The following is a 16,894-nucleotide window of genomic DNA, read 5'->3' on the forward strand; positions in this document are numbered from 1 at the left end:
TTTTGCACCTAATAAATCTAACATCTGGGCTTAGGTGAGTTTGATACAATCTCCTTCCAAGGACATCCCAGTCTTCCCTAGGCACTGTGACTGCCCCACGTGTTTGCTTCTCTTTATTACAGACACCGAGGACTCTGGCAACGTGCACGTTTGTTTGGCGTGCTCAGAGCTGCTCGAGCATCAAGGTGCAGTGGTTGGCGCGGCAGCAAACACAGCGCTCATGGTACTACTGTGGTCTCAACCACTGCTGTTCAATCCACCAGCAGCGTGGCCGACTTCTCAGGAACACAGGTGACACGTGACGCCATCGTCCACTCCTCACGTGTCCAGCAGGTATTTGTCCTGGCCAGGCTGCCCAGCCACTGACTCTCTCGGAGCACCCAGGTTCCCCTCCTCCTCAATCTGCAGCCGTCCTTCACAGAAACCTTTTTTTCTGGAAGGTCAATTGTTTCCATATCTGCTTTGAAAGCTGATAGGGAAAAAAAAAATCGTTCTCCTTTCCTCAAACTCCAGTGAGCACAAGTGGGCTTAATGGACACATGGATCATTGTCAAAGGGAGATCACTGTCAATAGCCTTGGGGGGAAACTGAGATGAACACACCCAAACTATGCAACAAAACCCATAGACATCCCCTTGATTTCAGGGAGAATAGGAACAAGGTGAATGACATAGAAAGTTAAATGCATGCTACTATCTACTTTGGCATTGCAGATACCAACTGCAACCTGTGACTCACATCTGCCAATCACTCTATGCATCCAGCAGGTGCAATCGCATCGAGAGCAGCTGAGCTGACGCTGGGAAAATCCTCACCACTGTAAAAGCAGGGCCCTCCTTTGTAAGTGGCTTGAACTTCCCTGGCTTTAGCTTACAAAGGAAGGGAAATGTTCTCAGAGCTCCTGCAACACACAGTCCCCACAACATCATGCCTGTTGACGGCATAAACACCAACCGTGGCTAAAAATTGGTTCCTTGAATGCATATGAAATACAAGCTTTTTAACATAAAATTGGTTTGCATTTGCTTTATTCATGTCCATTTTGTAAAATATAGTTTCCATAACACAGTGAGATCAGTTGCTCTGATCAACTCTTCCCCCTAAATATTACTTGTGACCAAAGTCAAACTTTCTAATTAAATATGTTTAATAGACACTTGAATAATTTGGGAATTTTGATACAAATGTTCCTAAAATAAGAAGCTCTGAATTCTTACAAGCATTGTAAGTGTCACTTCTTTAAATAACTTGATTAAAAAACCATGTAACTAACGAGTTTGGGGCAAGTGATTTTAACATATTTGGTCTTAATTTATTCACCTGGAAAATGATGAAACTAGTGGATTTTCCTCAAAGAGTTTCTAGTGTTAACTAATGCATTCTCACAAGGTAACACAATGCACCAGGCATAGAAAACGACTGTCATCTTCTTGAAGGCATGGCTTGATTCTGGCATGCCCATCATCAGCTTTCTCTACTGATAAGTGTCACTTATCATCACTCCAAATAAGTCCCATGAAGAAGAAGGCCAGAGTTACTGCCAATAGCTTCAGAATACCTCCTGCACCTAATTATGTAGTTGAGAATACACTTTGACTTCTGATTAGAAATCAGAGAGTCATCAAAAGAAAGAGCCAAATAAGAATAATGTACATGGGTCCCAGAAAATGCAAAAATAAAAAAAAGCGAGGGGACTTCCAAAATCTAGCCAACATCAAGTCATTCCTATACCTACTGGGTTCAGTTCCGTGACGTCCCACTCGAGGTACTCGGCAACATGCATCATTTGACTGATGATGTTTTCTAGTTCCTGGGGGGCACGAGGGGAAGAGAGAGAGAGAGATGAATACAAACCGTTAGCAAGTTCTTAACACTTCAGGATTACAGGCACTGTTATGTCCAATATGGACCTCAACATCTTGGGTGAGTCATAACATCAATTCCATATCATCCCACATGTAAATATTATATATTTATATCTCACATACAAATAATATATTCTACATAATCACACATATAAAATGATATGAAAAGATGTCAAAAAGTACAAGGAAAATGGCCTTAAACATCAGTTTGGTGCAAAAAGATCTGAAATTCTTATACAGTTTTGGAAAAAAAACCACATTTTCCATGAACTTGCTGAAGGTGTCTTTTATGTATACATAACTCAAATCTTCAAGGTCTGATAAACTACAGAATGAAGAGAGCTGACTCTGCCGTTTCTGTACTTGTCCTAGAGATCATCACCACGAGAGGGCACAGCCACACCAGGAACCCTTTCCTTCCAGGAGAAGGAAGTCTTGGCGAAAGAAAGAGTGCATTGTCATGTCGGTGATTTGCTAGACTCTGATTACCCTGGGAACAGATGTGGAGGGGTGGAAGGAAGTGTGTGAGGTTTATTTTTACTCAGATACACTGAGAGTGTATATTGACTGTTCTAGTCCTTTCTTGGGACAGTTTGCTGTGATAGAAAATGTTCAGGTTCAAGGTTCAGAGGTTAAGTATATGTAGAGTTTCTTTTGTGAGAAGATAGGATTTCAGTTTGAATTTTCAAACTACTCTGCTCACTTGTCGACTCTCCGAAGAACAGTTAGCTAAATACATATGTCTTGGCGAAAAAAAATAAAATATTTTATACATAGATATTGAATGTTTTATTTTTCCTATAAGTATCTCCAGAAAAGATTAAATGCAGTTTTGTAAAATGCTTGTCATTTTAAATTTAGATGTTACATAATTTTAAAAGGGCTGTTTTACAGTGTAAGTTAAAATATAAGAAATACTGAAAGTATGCTAATCAAACATGCTTCCACTGAAAAGGCTATGTAATATACATGTAGTCATCAGTGCTCTTGGAATGGACAAGCACGTGTCATAACAGAGGTTGTCTAGGGAGGGGGCACTGATGTCTCTGAGAACTGACGAAAGCTCACTCCTTCTCTCCAAAAACGACAACCTTGAATTTTCTACTTAGGTTAAATAGGTTGCCCTGGAAATAAACGAACACAAATGCAGTTATCAGAGATGGGCAAATTCTGAAACCTGGTAGCATTGTGTATGTATGTCTGTGTATATGTGTGTACTTTGTGTGTGCATGCATGTGGTACCAATCACTCACCTACTGTGTCTGTGCCTTAATGGATTGTGAGGGTCAAGGCCCCTGGATATAATATTAAGAAAACAACCTTTTTTTGGTTGGCTGGTATCTGGGCTTGTGCCATGAGAGAAGTTATTTAAGCTCTCCCAGACTCAGTTTCTGTATCACTATTAGGAAGAATCTAATCTCCACTGGCTCACAGAGCTCCTGCAAAGATTAGACATGCTATTTTATGAATTTATCTTGCTGTAAAGAATGTTAGAAGTGATCAAGAAACATTAATTCTTATTCTTATCAAAGATAGTGGTCGTGCTTCAAATGACCTATTTTTTGCTTTGCCTCCCATAGGTGAACTGTCACAATGTAAAAGTACCACAGCAAATGGCTTCAGAAGGTACAATTTGAACCTGATATTGAAGGAAATATACAGGGCAGTAGATTGTGTGGTGAAGACTCCAGCAATTAGATTCAGACTTCTAATTACACACAAAGACTAATTTAACCACAAACAAATCTATACATTCCCAACTCATTGTTCAATATTGGGAATATGGATGTAAATATTGCAAGTAATTTACTATATATGTTAATAAAGAATGGCCAGAGACCAAAAAAAGCACTTGACTGAATTTTCAAATCAGCTGCCAACCCATGGCTAAAAGCCTAGTAAAAAAACGTCATTTTAATTTAATTAAAATGAAACATTAAAGAAAACAAACCACCATTAACATATAATTTGCATTAGTGGAGTCATAAGTGCTACAATCAGCATATTGAAATATCTAGAAGAAATAAAAGTCCCTCACGGTGTAATGGTACCAGAGAGTGAACAAATTTATCATGTGACTTCTTATTCCTTGATGGAAAACTAGACTACCAAGCACTTAAAAATAACAGCATTTGAAAAATCACTAAAACTTAAACATAAGGAATGCGAGACTTGGAGCATGAGTTCAGAGTGGTGGCCATCTCCTAGAGCAGGAACTACACGTTTTTATTTCACTCTAGCGAAGCTCACATCATTTTCTCCTATTTACTGCTACATAAATAACTCCAACCTAACTGCCTTGCTTGGAAAACCCTGTTTTAACTCTGCCATACAGAGTTCCCACAACTAAAGAGAGAAACTCACTCATTATCAGAGATAATCTTTATCTCATTTAGTGTTCATTGCATTGAAACATTTTTTTAAAAAATATACCTGTGTACTTCAAAAACGTCCAGAATCTGACACTTGTTCTTTGATTAACATTCTTATTTTTCCTTCATCGAATAGGAAAGAACAGAATACACGAACCATGTTATCACCAAAGATACACTCGATTATTGGATGGGACCTGAAATGGTCGTTCACAGCAGATTCTGATTTCTGCTCTGGAACCAAATTTGACTTCCACAACTAGGAGAGCTCTCAGGGATTCCAGCTCTTATGAGTACAAGGGACTTTATTTTCTCCTTCAGTTAACCATAAGGGATGACTTTTTTTTCCTCCATTCTATTTATAGCTAAATCTGTGCAGTATAGACTACATATAAAATTGGGATAGATAGTTTAGCAAAGGAAGTCTTTTAAAGCAATCTATAAATATATTGACCTCTTTTAACAGTGGAGATAAATTTCAAAGTGAGAAAATAATAATTAAACTGACTTTAAAATTCCTTTGAATTCTATTGATATTCCCTGTCTTTTCCTTAGTGTCAAATGTCACTGATAGTTTTTCTGTCTTTCTAGATCAATGGTCTCAAGTTCCTCTTATGTTTTATTCAGACAAGGTTGGAGTCTGCCTTTGTTACTTAAGTTCAGAGCAGGAAAAGAAAAAGTCGTGTTTTGTAGCAAAATGATTGCACAGAACAACGGTAATCTTAACAGTTTGCGAAGATCACTCTTTCAAAAAACCAAATGATAGAAACCCTGTGCAAGTGCATGCAAATTATATAAAGAGTGCCTGCAGTGGTAACAGCCATAAATTTATTCATTGCATTTTCCCAGAAGAAGCTGCTTTCAAATTTTCACAGAAAATCTGAAGAAAAAAATTACCGAACTGTCGAGGAAGCCGTTCCCATCGGTGTCATAAAGGCGAAACATAACTGAATAAAAAAAAGAGTGAAAGAAAGACGACAGGTGAGCAAGATCAAGACTGGTTTAAAACAGTCTTTAAAATTTAGCTTCTCTTGGAAACAAATACTAAATCCCCACTAAAGCAATTAATATGTGAGATAAGTTTGTAAACTAACTGAAAATGAACTTTATCAGTTAAAAAACACACTGGATATTAGATATAAAAGTCTACGAGATTGTGTTTACATCTAGGAAACACTAACAAATGCTCTGGTTCATTCAAATTCTTTATTGTAAGATCACTGAATGTCAGCTCATAAACAGCAGAAGAGAAATTGAAGCAGTCAGAGCCTAGATGTTAAAGGGAAGAGAAGATAAGGAAAAGCAAAGATTAGGAATTTTGCAAACCAAGGATAATTTGGAACACATCGTTCACTAACACATGAGCTTTGTCAAACACTTATTTTTGTCTGTGCCACAGGAATAATCATCATGCCACAAGACACACATCTGCTATGAAAGTGGGGTGGTGCACACCACATGCACATGTTGAAAACTGCACAAGAGTGGAGATTTGGCATAGCAGTTAAGACACCATGCAGGAAACCTGCATCTCACATTGGGGTGCCTGGGTTTGAGTCCTGGCTGTGACTCCTAATTCCAGCTTCCTGCTTATGAATACCCTGGAAGACAACAGTGGAGGCTCAAGTGGTTGGATCTCTGCTACTCATGTGCAAGACCTGGATTGAATTCCCAGCTCCTGGCACGGACGGGGACAGCCAAAGTCATTTCAGGCATTTGGAAAGTAGACCAGCAGATGGGAGCTTTCTCTGTCTCTGTTTCTCTCTCTCTCTCTCTCTTAAGTAAATAAAGATAAAGAAGGAAGGAAATAATAAAAAGGGAAAAGGAAGGAAGGAACGAAGGAAGAAAGGCAGGCAGGAACAAAAACCATGGATCACTCTGCAAATGTAAGCCATGGTTATGACTGGTCCCCCGGTAGTGCAGGAGAGACTGGGTGCAGAACAAGGGCTGCTTTCTCTCTGCTGGAGGATGTCGACCCATTCGATGCATTAATGGTTTATTTGTTTGAATCTAGGTGGAGCTGCCTGGGGTGACTAATCTTTGAACCCATCAAATATGGAAACAGACAGTGCTGGTTCTGTGCCAGTGAATGCAGGAAAGCACAGGACTGAAGTCCCTGGGCAGCCTGAGGTCCCCTGTGTGACTCCTTCCACTAGGACACTGTGGAAGGGGCTGCAGGTGCCACTGGAAATAAACAGGGAAGAACGATACAGCTGTGAAAACAGGGGAGCGGAAGCGGGGATTTGCGTTGCATTTGTATAATTGCCTGAAGAATCTGAAAGACTGAAATCTCACATTAATAAAGACAGTAAAAACTAGGAAGTACAATGACAGCAAGACTTTGATTATGTATCTGAGATTAACCATTATTTGTTTATTTAATGACTATTTTGCCAACTTCAACATAAAATTATTGATAAGATCTAAAATTAGTTTCTATATGGCTAAAAATATTGTCAATTTAATTATGATATTCTATCCACAGTAAGACACAAACAAAGGCTAAAATGTAAGGAACATATGTTAGATCTATTTTCAGATTTCTGAGTTATCTCCATATTATCTTCCATAATGATTGTACTAGTTCACACCCCCTATAATTAAACTTTTTTAATTAAAGGAAACAATGTTAAAGAGGCCAAAAGACTTAAATATCTCCATTTACAAACCATGTTGTTTATTTGTTCAACAAAAGAATAACATAATGAAGGGGAAAAAACTATACAATATGTATCTAGGTATTTCAAGATTTTCCAATGCAGCAGCAAAGAGTAAACAAAGTCACAAATATAAAACTTTGTTGGTGGCAAGAATTCACATACCACTCCTGGAAGGGAAGAAGTTCATGACCAAGGATGAGCAGAGGCCTCTGAGGATCCAGCCAACAGCTCAAAAGGATGGCCATCTGTGGTTTCACTAATCCTTGCTGGGGTAAATGACTAAAACAACTTACGCAGCTTGGATATATGGTACCCCTGTGCCTACTGGTAGATCCTGATGGGCACATGCGCTTCAAGAAATACAGAAGCAGGTGTGGGGTGCCCACGGCCCAGACCCCACCAAAGAAAAGCATTGCTTAGGTTATCAGTCAGGGGCCAGTGGCCCAAGGGAAAGAGGTTGCACAAAATCCATTCTGGGGATTGGAAGGGCTGCAGAAGAGACTGTGGACATCAGGGGCCTCCAGTTGGACCAGGGATTGGCACCAAAGGTGCTGTCTGTCCACAGAGAGGCAGCAATAGGTTTTCTCCCAGACTAATTTAGTTCTTAACTTGCTCAATGCTCCTGGAGAAGTAGCTTTCATACCTAGTTCTCTGCCTCACCAGAAGACTCCCTGTGATTATTTATATTGAGAAATTGATGATGACCTGACTTAAGAAAAAACAATTAAAAATATGCCTGTGGGGCCAGTGCTATGGCATAATAGATAAAGCCACCGCCTGTAGTGCCAGCATCCTATACAAGCACTGGTTCAAGTCCCAGCTGCTACACTTCTGATCCTGCTCTCTGCTATGGCCTGACAAAGTGGTAGAAGATGGCCCAAGTCCTTGGGCTCCTGTACCCACATGGGAGACTCAGAAGTTATTGGCTCCTGGCTTCAAACCAGCTCAGCTCCAGTTGTTCCGGCCATCTGGGGAGTGAACCAGCAGATGGAAGACCTCCTCTCTCTCTCTCTTTCACTGCCTCTGCCTCTCTGTAACACTGCCTTTCAAATAAATAAATAAATCCTAAAAAAAACCTGTTTCTCTGTCTTTCCTAATCATTACTGTGCACTTAAAACTGACTTTAAAATGAATTCCTTATTGCGTCCTAACACTGGACAGAAATATTCAACAAATTACCCAAGTGAACCTGTCAACATTATCATTATGGAAACCCAAGGTGAGAACATGACTAACCAGAGATCCACCCTTCTAACTCCCCGCTTTTTTTTTATTTGAAAGGCAGATCCACAGGGAGAGAAGGAGAGACAGAGAGACGGAGATCTTCCATCTGCTGGTTCACTCCTCACATGTCTGGAATAGCCAGTGCTGGGCCAGGCAGAAGCCAAGATCCAGGAGCTTCATCCAAGTCTCCTACGTGGGGGCAGAGACCCAAGGACTTGCGCCATCTTCCACTGCCTTCCCAGAGCATTAGCAGAGAGCTGGATTAGAAATGGAGCAGCCGGCACCAAACGTGATGCCCTTATGGGATGCTGGCATTGCATGCAGTGGCTCAACCTGCCATACCACAATGCCAGCCCCAGAGACCCCTTAAAGTTCCCTAATCACTTCTTCTCTCCCCTCCCCAGTGCCACCCACCACCGTGACTGCTTCATATCTTGTTTTCAATTTTAGTATCACTTAACTGAACACCACTTGTGACTGCCTGTTATTTTTGTGGGTGGTGTTAGTTCTTTCATATTCTCCTCTGCACAGTATTTCTATGTGTATAAAATCACAAAGGATTCATTCTGCTGAAGGAATTCTTAGGTTGTCTCCAGTGTGATCTTTGCAGCAATGCTTTGGCTATTTCAAAGACTACTGGCACAAACCTTGTGAATGGCTTTTACGCTAGGTGAACGTTCACCAGTTGGTTATAAACCAACATAGGCATGGATTTGCAAATGTTTACCTTTGGTAGAGACTGCCAAACAGATAGCAAAAGTGGTTTCAGCACACTGGACTTCAACAACAATCCACGGCCATTTGAGCTGCTCCACTTACTCTGCAGCACGGACCATTGCCAACTGCCTCCCATGTGACCTGGTAGAAGCCCAGGAGTGTACCACTGGGAGTGTAATATACATTCTCCTGATATCAAGTAAGATGAAGACGATTTTCATATGCTTATTGGCTAACTAAATATTCACTTTTTTGAAGTGATTATTCAATGTTCCTGCCCAATTTTCTTTAGAGTTAGTTATTATTATTTACTGATTCACCAAAGTTCCCTTTTCGGTCATATGCTACACCATACTCTTTCCCAACTCTCTGTTTTGACATTTTGTTTTGTGAATACAACCATTCTGTGAATTGAAGATCATAATTTTAATAGAAGGATTAATTCATCAATCCTTACCTTTGTGGTATAATATTCATGTTGTACAAAAAAAAAATCAGCCTTCATAAGACCTGCTTTATTTATCACCTAGATAACGTTGGAGTTAAATTTTCCTTACGGTTTGAGATGCAGATGATTTTAATTTTTTCTGTATATGTAACAGATTTTATTTTTCAAAGAGTGATTAAAAATAACAGCAGTCTCATATGTTTTTCTCCCACGTTATCTTGCCACTTCCCCCATCAGGTGGGCGTCTGTAGCCACATCTCTTCAATCAGGGTAAGTCTTCACTTGTACTAAATAAAATGCGGCAAAGGCATTCCACTTGTTTCTGAAACTAATATCCTAACAGATGAGACAGTTTCTTCCTCACTTAGTGGAATACTTGCATTTGGAGAACACAGTCACCTTGTCAGCAATCCGAATGTCCCAAAGCTGTTTGCAATCTCAAACTGTCCACCATGGAAGACAAAGACAACCTTGAGATGAGAGAGATCAGGGGTGCAGGGGAGTTTTGAAACATTCCCAGGATATTCCAGATCTCCTCTGCTCCAGCTCCAGCCTATTTGACTGTAGTCGTACCTGCCTGACACCTGCAGCCAGGCTACCTGGGTAATTTTTTTTTTTTAATCAAAATGTTTTACCCACATACAAGAATTAGAGAGATAATACAAGTAGTACCATTGTCTAAGGCCATAAAATGTGGGGGCAATTTGTTAGACAACAGAGCAGTAGTAGGTATCCAGTTAACCAAGTGTGAGCTCATTACTGGAATGATGATCCTTATTAGTTCTTTAGAACCGGCTTTGTCATGAGCAGGTATCCGCATGTGTTTGGATCAGTTGCCAGATTCCCTGTGCAGTACCAATGTTTATTGGTCTATTACTGCAACAGTGCACACTGTCTTCACCGTCACAACTTTAAAAACATACCTTCACATGCAATCTAATACATACTGTGATTTAGTTCACCAGGGTGTGGGTTAGCCTTGTCCTCTGCATTTATACACAATACTCATAAAAATTTTGTGTATCACCTCCCCACTCTGCCCCCAATCAGCAAACAAACAAAATCCCTGTTGAATTTCTGTTGAGAATGCCCTGAATTTATAGATTTATGGAGAATACTTATTGTACAGAGTCTCAAAATCTTTTACTATGTTAAATTCCTCTTTATTTAAATCTTTCTTAATTTCTCTGTTTCATGACATTCTGGTGAAAATCCTTTCAAATGTTCAGTGCATATAAATGATAAAGTTTTAAAATTTTCATTTTCTTATTATCTGCTTTTGTTATATAGAAATACAGGTAACTATTTTTACTTTATAGTCAGAAATCATTCTAAGTCCATTTATAGCTTCAAATATTTATCTGCAAATAATCTTGGAATTTAAGGTAAATAATCATGTAGTCTATAAACAATTATTTTTTTTTTTTTTTTGACAGGCAGAGTGGACAGTGAGAGAGAGAGACAGAGAGAAAGGTCTTCCTTTGCCGTTGGTTCACCCTCCAATGGCCACCATGGCTGGCGTGCTGCGGCCGGCGCACCACGCTGATCCAATGGCAGGAGCCAGGTACTTATCCTGGTCTCCCATGGGGTGCAGGGCCCAAGCACTTGGGCCATCCTCCACTGCACTCCCTGGCCACAGCAGAGAGCTGGCCTGGAAGAGGGGCAACCAGGACAGAATCTGACGCCCCAACCGGGACTAGAACCCGGTGTGCCGGCGCCGCAAGGCGGAGGATTAGCCTAGTGAGCCGCGACGCTGGCCTATAAACAATTATTTTTAATATCTTCCTTTTCCCACCCTCAGAAAATCAATGCATTTTTCCTGTCATTGCCATGGGCAATGATATCCAAAACAAATTTGTTTTAAACTTACAGCAATTCCCAATGGAACAATCATCAACATCTCATTCTGAAATAGATTGGTGGAAGTTTGTAATAAATAAACATATGTAGACTAAGGGAGCTCTTTATTGTTTCTAGTTAGCTAAGAGTTTTATTGTTATTTTTTTTTTAAATTTTTATTTATTTATTTGAAAGGCAGAGTTGCAGAGAGAGGGAGGGACAGAGAGAGCAAGGTCTTCCATCCACTGGTTTACTCCGCAACGGCCGGAGCTAGGCCAATCTGAAGCTGGGAGCCAAGAGTTCTTCTGGGCCTGCCACGTGGGTGTAGGGACCCAAGCACTAGGGTCATCCTCTGATGCTTTCCCAGGTGCATCAGCAGGGAGCTGGATCAGAAGTGGAGCAGCCTGGACTCCAAACAGTGCCCATATGGGATGCAGGCACTGTAGGCAGTGGCTCAACCCACCCACACCACATCCTGGCCCTAGATCTTTTGTTTTTAATTATAGGTAGAGCAAATGTGGAATATGATCAAACACTTCTGTTTTATTGAAATAATCAAAAATGGTTTCTCCTTTATTCTCTTAGGTGTGGAAAAATAGATGCTTGGTTTCCTAATGGTAAATCAAACCCACATACTTGACATAATCATAACTTGGACCTTGATATTTTATGTAGATCACTTTACATGGATGACTTGACTGTGAATATCTAGCCTTCTCTCTTCCTGTTCTCTGGATGATTACCTAGCTGACTTGTGTGACTACTGCTTGAATTACTGTAATTAATGTTTATTGTGATGCACTGGAGAATACATCTTGCCCTGGATATTTGGAAGGTGACTTTTATATTATGAATTCAGTCTACTTAATGAGTATGAGAATTTTAGGACTTTCAATTTTTTATTTGGTAAATTTTAATAAATTGTGGTTTTCCATGAAAGTGTCTTTTAAATCTAAATTTTTAGTTTACTGGAATAAATTTATTCATAAAATATCTGTATTACCCTTTATATGTCTGCAGTGTTTACAACATCTAAATTTTCTATTGCTTCCTTAGCTATCTGTACAGCTGCCACATTCCCTTATCTAAAATGTTTGGACCAGAAGTATTTCATAATTTAAGCTTTTTTTTCCAAATCTTGGAGGTGGAAAATGCTGTGGCACACAAGTTGGTTAAGCCAATGCTTGGAACATCAACGGTACAAATCAGAGTGCCTGGGATCTAGTCCCATCTCTGCTTCAGACCCAACTTCCTGTGACCACCTGAGAGGCACTAGACAACAGACCAAGAACTTGGGTCCCTGCCACCCACACGGTAAATCATGACAGAGCTTTTGGCTAGTGGCTTCAGCCTGGCCTGGCCTTAGCTATTGCAGGCATTTGGGGAGTGAACTAGTGAATGAAAGATCTCTCTCTCTCTCTCTCTTTCTCTCTTTCTCAACCACCCTCCCAACACTCCACCTTTCAAATAAATAAATCTTTTTAAAAGTTTTTGGAATATTTGAATATATATATAAAATGAAATATCTTAGAAATAAGACCCAAATCTAAACAAAATTCATTTCCATAGATTGTCTGTATAAATAGCTAGAAGGCAACTTAGTATAATATTTTTAATTTTTTTTCATGAAACAAAGCTTGTGTATTTCCTAGCTGAAAGGGCTGGGAGGGTCTTTTGCCTTTGGGTCACTAAATAAACCATGTGTTTTGCACCTGCGCTTTGGCTGTGATCCATGGCAGAGGTCTGTGTGGAATTCCTCAATTGTGGTATCACTTTGGAGCTCAGAATGTTGTGGGTATGGGGGCATTTGTGAAATCTGAATTATACGTTAGAAATGCTCATCCTGAATCTCTTTTTAAAAGTCTTTTTAACAAAAGAACAAGTGGTTATCCATGAATGAAGGGAAACATCTTGAATCTTATCTCACACCAAACACAAACATTAGTTTAAAGCATTTTTAAACTTTAATCTTAAGCTAAATTATCTTCTAGAAGAAAATACAGTAAAATATCTCTACTCCATTTAGGTAACCAAGACTTCTTATGGTGGGCTCAAAAAAGCATGAAGTATTAATGAAAAAAAAGATTGAACTAAACTGCATCATAATCAGAACATATGCCCTTTAAAAATACAAATACTCTTAAAAATAAATATGCCAGCCAGAGATTTTAAAACATTTTCAGGATTCATACTATATGAACAAATTCAACAAATTCTATAGCTCAGTTATAAAACTCAATTAAGAAAGAGACAAAAATTTGAGCAGAGGCTTCAAAATGGGATGAAATATGAGTAGCCCATGAATATATATCAAACTGCACATCATCAGTCATCAAGAAAATGCAACTGTAAAGCACACTTAGAAATCTTACACCTACTAGAAATTCTTGGGCATTCAGCTCTATTTGCCATGCTGAAAAATAACTACTGAAAACTGCCCAGCTAGCAGCCTCTTAGTTATTTGATAATTGATAACTTAAAGACAACAGCAAAATCTGGGCTCCCATCCCCCAAGTTTGGAGTTCTAGCTCCACTTCAATCATAGCTTCCTGTGAATGCAAACCCGGGGAGGCTGCAGTGATGGCTGGAGTAAAAGAATTTGACTTGCAAATCCAACTGGCTCTGATAATTCTCAGAAACCTTCCAAGACACTTAAAATTTATATATATTCATTCTAAATTCCCTAGTTGTTTCTAGTAGAAACATAGGTGTGAAAACACCTGGCTCATTATTGCCTGACACAGAAGCCTAATGTTTACATAATTTATTTTAAAACACATTAAGAAGAGTTCATTGTTGCTTATGAACAGAGTTGGAGAATTTTAAGCTCTAGTTAAAAATAACAGCAATAACAAAAAAATACCAGATATAGTGGAAGGCTCATTATTGTATGCCTTCTATTTCAATCAAGTCCTGGTCAAGGTTAAAACTTTTCTTTAGCCTTAGAGAAAAGAGAACGAGCCAACAATTTTAATTTTTAGAGATAATTCCATCTTACTAATTTAAAGTTGTAGTTTAGTGAGGGAAAACATTAAATATTGAGTACATATATTTATGGTGGCTTTCTTCTAACGTACCATGATAGTAACAGTAAGAAATATGCATAATCTATAAGCACAAAGACAATGAGAGAAGAAAAAACACCTACAAGCTGTTGAGACACTAACTCAGGAATACGAACAAGCTATTAGAAGACAAAAGGTACTGATTTTCACACAAAAGGTTGTGAACTGGAAGAAGATTAATCAATCCACCTGGAAAAAAAATTAACCCTTCAAGTACTACCCCTCACACGTTGTCCCTCAACCATCAACCAAAGAGCAAATCTTTGAGTCCAGCAAAAGTCAAATCACATGAGTTCTGGGCTCACAGTCCTGGTCCTTGGGAAATGTGCTGAGAGGAGTATAATAGCAGAGGTAGAGCTATTGTGTGACGGTCCATGTCCTGACTCCTTAAAGACACTTGATCTCCAGGGAGCCAGACTTAAACTTCACCCACTCACCCGCAGTGTCACCAACCTCAGATCCTTTCCAAAAAGTAATTTGAAAGAAACTAAAAATATAAGGAGACAAGGGAGGATGGAAGACGTAGTAAGTTAAAGGAAAGCTTGAATCCATGAGTTAGAACAGACTGCAATCCTGCAGAGAATAAATGGTTTTTCTGCCAAGTTACAAGTATGATAGAAAAGAAGGGGATGGCCGTCATCAAAAAATGTAAATGATGCCCCAGATGTAAAATGAAAGATAGAAGAGGAAAAATGAGAAAATGTGAAAAAGACAAAATTAATTTAGGATTCTGTCATAGACACTGAATTTTCAAATGATAGCAATTCTATAAAGACAGAGCAAGTAGAATAAATTGAAGAGGAGTAATAATCACTGAGAAGATAAAGGAACACAGGTAGAACACAAGTTTCCGAGCCAGAATTTAAGGAAGAGAATTGGGAACTGATTAATTATATCTGTAGGGAAAAAAAATCCAGTAACAAAAAGGCAACTATTAGACTGTTTGTCCTTAACATGTAAAAGTCAAGTCAAGTCCCAATGACAAGTGAAGCAATGAGCAAGCAGATCTTATTTTTTTAAATCAACACAACCATAGAGTCACTTTGGTGCACAATAAAATATTCCCAATTTTAAAATTATTCTGTCCAAAGAGCATCCAAAAGTGGGTACCTGCTTCAAAGTTACAAGCTAGTTTAACCCACTTCATTCTATTTTAATTCTCATGTAATTCCACTTTATATAGAAACAATTATGTTCCCACACAGGTATTTAGTTAAAAGATCAGAGCAAAGGCATATTATGCAAGACAAGGGTAACATTTTCTTTCTAGAATTCTGTTCTCTTCCAAAGACTCGCAAATTTGCACCCATCTATTTTCTCTTGGAATACTATTGTTTTGTATTTTTCATAATGTTACTAATGTAAAAACATTATGATAGAGCTTATTATTAAAGGTTAGAATGTATATATTTTAAAAAGCATTTAAGCTGAAATTTCTTTTAATTCACAATTAATTTTGGTTTTGTATTTTAATGCCTACTTAAAATGCTTTAAGGGTAGAGATTAAAAACAAACTCCTTAGAGTTCTTAACATCCCCTGTAACAAATTGCTAATTTATTTTTTAATAATTTTTATTTATTTTCATTTATTTGAAGGGTAGATACACAAACAGAGAGAGAGACAGACAGAGAGAAAGAGAGAGCACAAGAGAGATCTTCAATCTACTGGTTCGTTCTCCAGTAGCTTCTCCAGTACCGCAACAGCTGGGACTGGGCAAGGTTGAAGCCAAGAGCTTGGGACTCAATTCAGGGCTCCCAAATCGGAGGCAAGGACCCAGCTACTTGAGCCATTACCTGTTGTCTTCCTGGGCCTGCATTAGCAGAAAGCTGGGATCAAAGGCAGAGCCAGGACTGAAAACCCAGGCACTCCAACTTTGGACAGCAAAGCTCTGCCAAATGTCCACCTTCTTTTCTTTTGCCCACAAAAGAAAGAGTATAAACAACCTAAGATAGCTTTTCTAAAATAAAAAGCATGATATACTGTGAGTCAGAAGTCATGGATTTAGACACAGCTGGATAAAATGGTAGTAAATTAATAGTCAGTCTTTCTGTGATTTAGTTTTTTCATTGATAATTATAAGAAGGTTGGGCAGATGATCTTCAGGGGTCGTCAAGGTTAAATTTCAGTGGTTCTGAGGTTAATACCCTACATGACAGTCACGTTAACAGGCTATTCCTTGTTATCTGTGTGCCAGTGACTCCTTTCTTCAATATTTTCCAACTAATTTCTTTTCAGCAATGTATCTTAGTGAATGCAGGATAATTTAAACATTGCTCTTGCTGAATCATTAACAACAAAAAACAGTAATCCAAGTGTGACTACTATGCATTTTAAATTAAAGGTTTAAATGAATTTCGTAGTTTGATGTATTAAATAATTCACACTACTTTTATTTTCTCTTCATGGCTATGCCAATCTGTCTGCTGGCACACATGCTCCCAGGAGTAGGGGACAGAATAGGCAGATGGACAAAGTGCCAGGGTACAAAGAGAGTGACATAACCTGACTAGGAGACGCACCTGATATGAGGGAGGCTCACGTGCAGAATGGACTGGATCAGACATATACCCAGAAAGGTAAAGAATTTCCCCAGCAGACACACTACAGTACAACCAAAGACACGAAGGTAGAGAAGGTCATGGTTTGACCTGACTCACAAAGACATCAAAGCTGACTCACATGACATCATTTGTGCACATGTGT

The 16,894-nt window shown here is 38.9% G+C and overlaps 1 protein-coding gene across 16 annotated transcripts in view; it reads right to left on the bottom strand.

Annotated features, from left to right (window-relative positions):
* DGKB (diacylglycerol kinase beta) overlaps positions 1–16,894 on the bottom strand; it is a 773,939-nt gene that overhangs the window by 533,528 nt on the left and 223,517 nt on the right. For all 16 annotated transcript variants that reach the window (XR_011382945.1, XM_051832536.2, XM_070059385.1 and 13 more), the window contains 2 exons: positions 5,135–5,184; positions 1,736–1,810 (listed from right to left, as the gene is read on the bottom strand). Coding sequence is in view for 15 of the 16 variants with exons in the window: in XM_051832536.2 (XP_051688496.2) it covers positions 1,736–1,810; positions 5,135–5,184 (125 nt within the window). In the remaining variant the exon portion in view is untranslated. The remainder of the gene's footprint in view (positions 1–1,735; positions 1,811–5,134; positions 5,185–16,894) is intronic.

This window comes from Oryctolagus cuniculus, chromosome 16 (genome assembly GCF_964237555.1).
Source record: "Oryctolagus cuniculus chromosome 16, mOryCun1.1, whole genome shotgun sequence".
Taxonomy (NCBI): Eukaryota; Metazoa; Chordata; class Mammalia; order Lagomorpha; family Leporidae; genus Oryctolagus; species Oryctolagus cuniculus.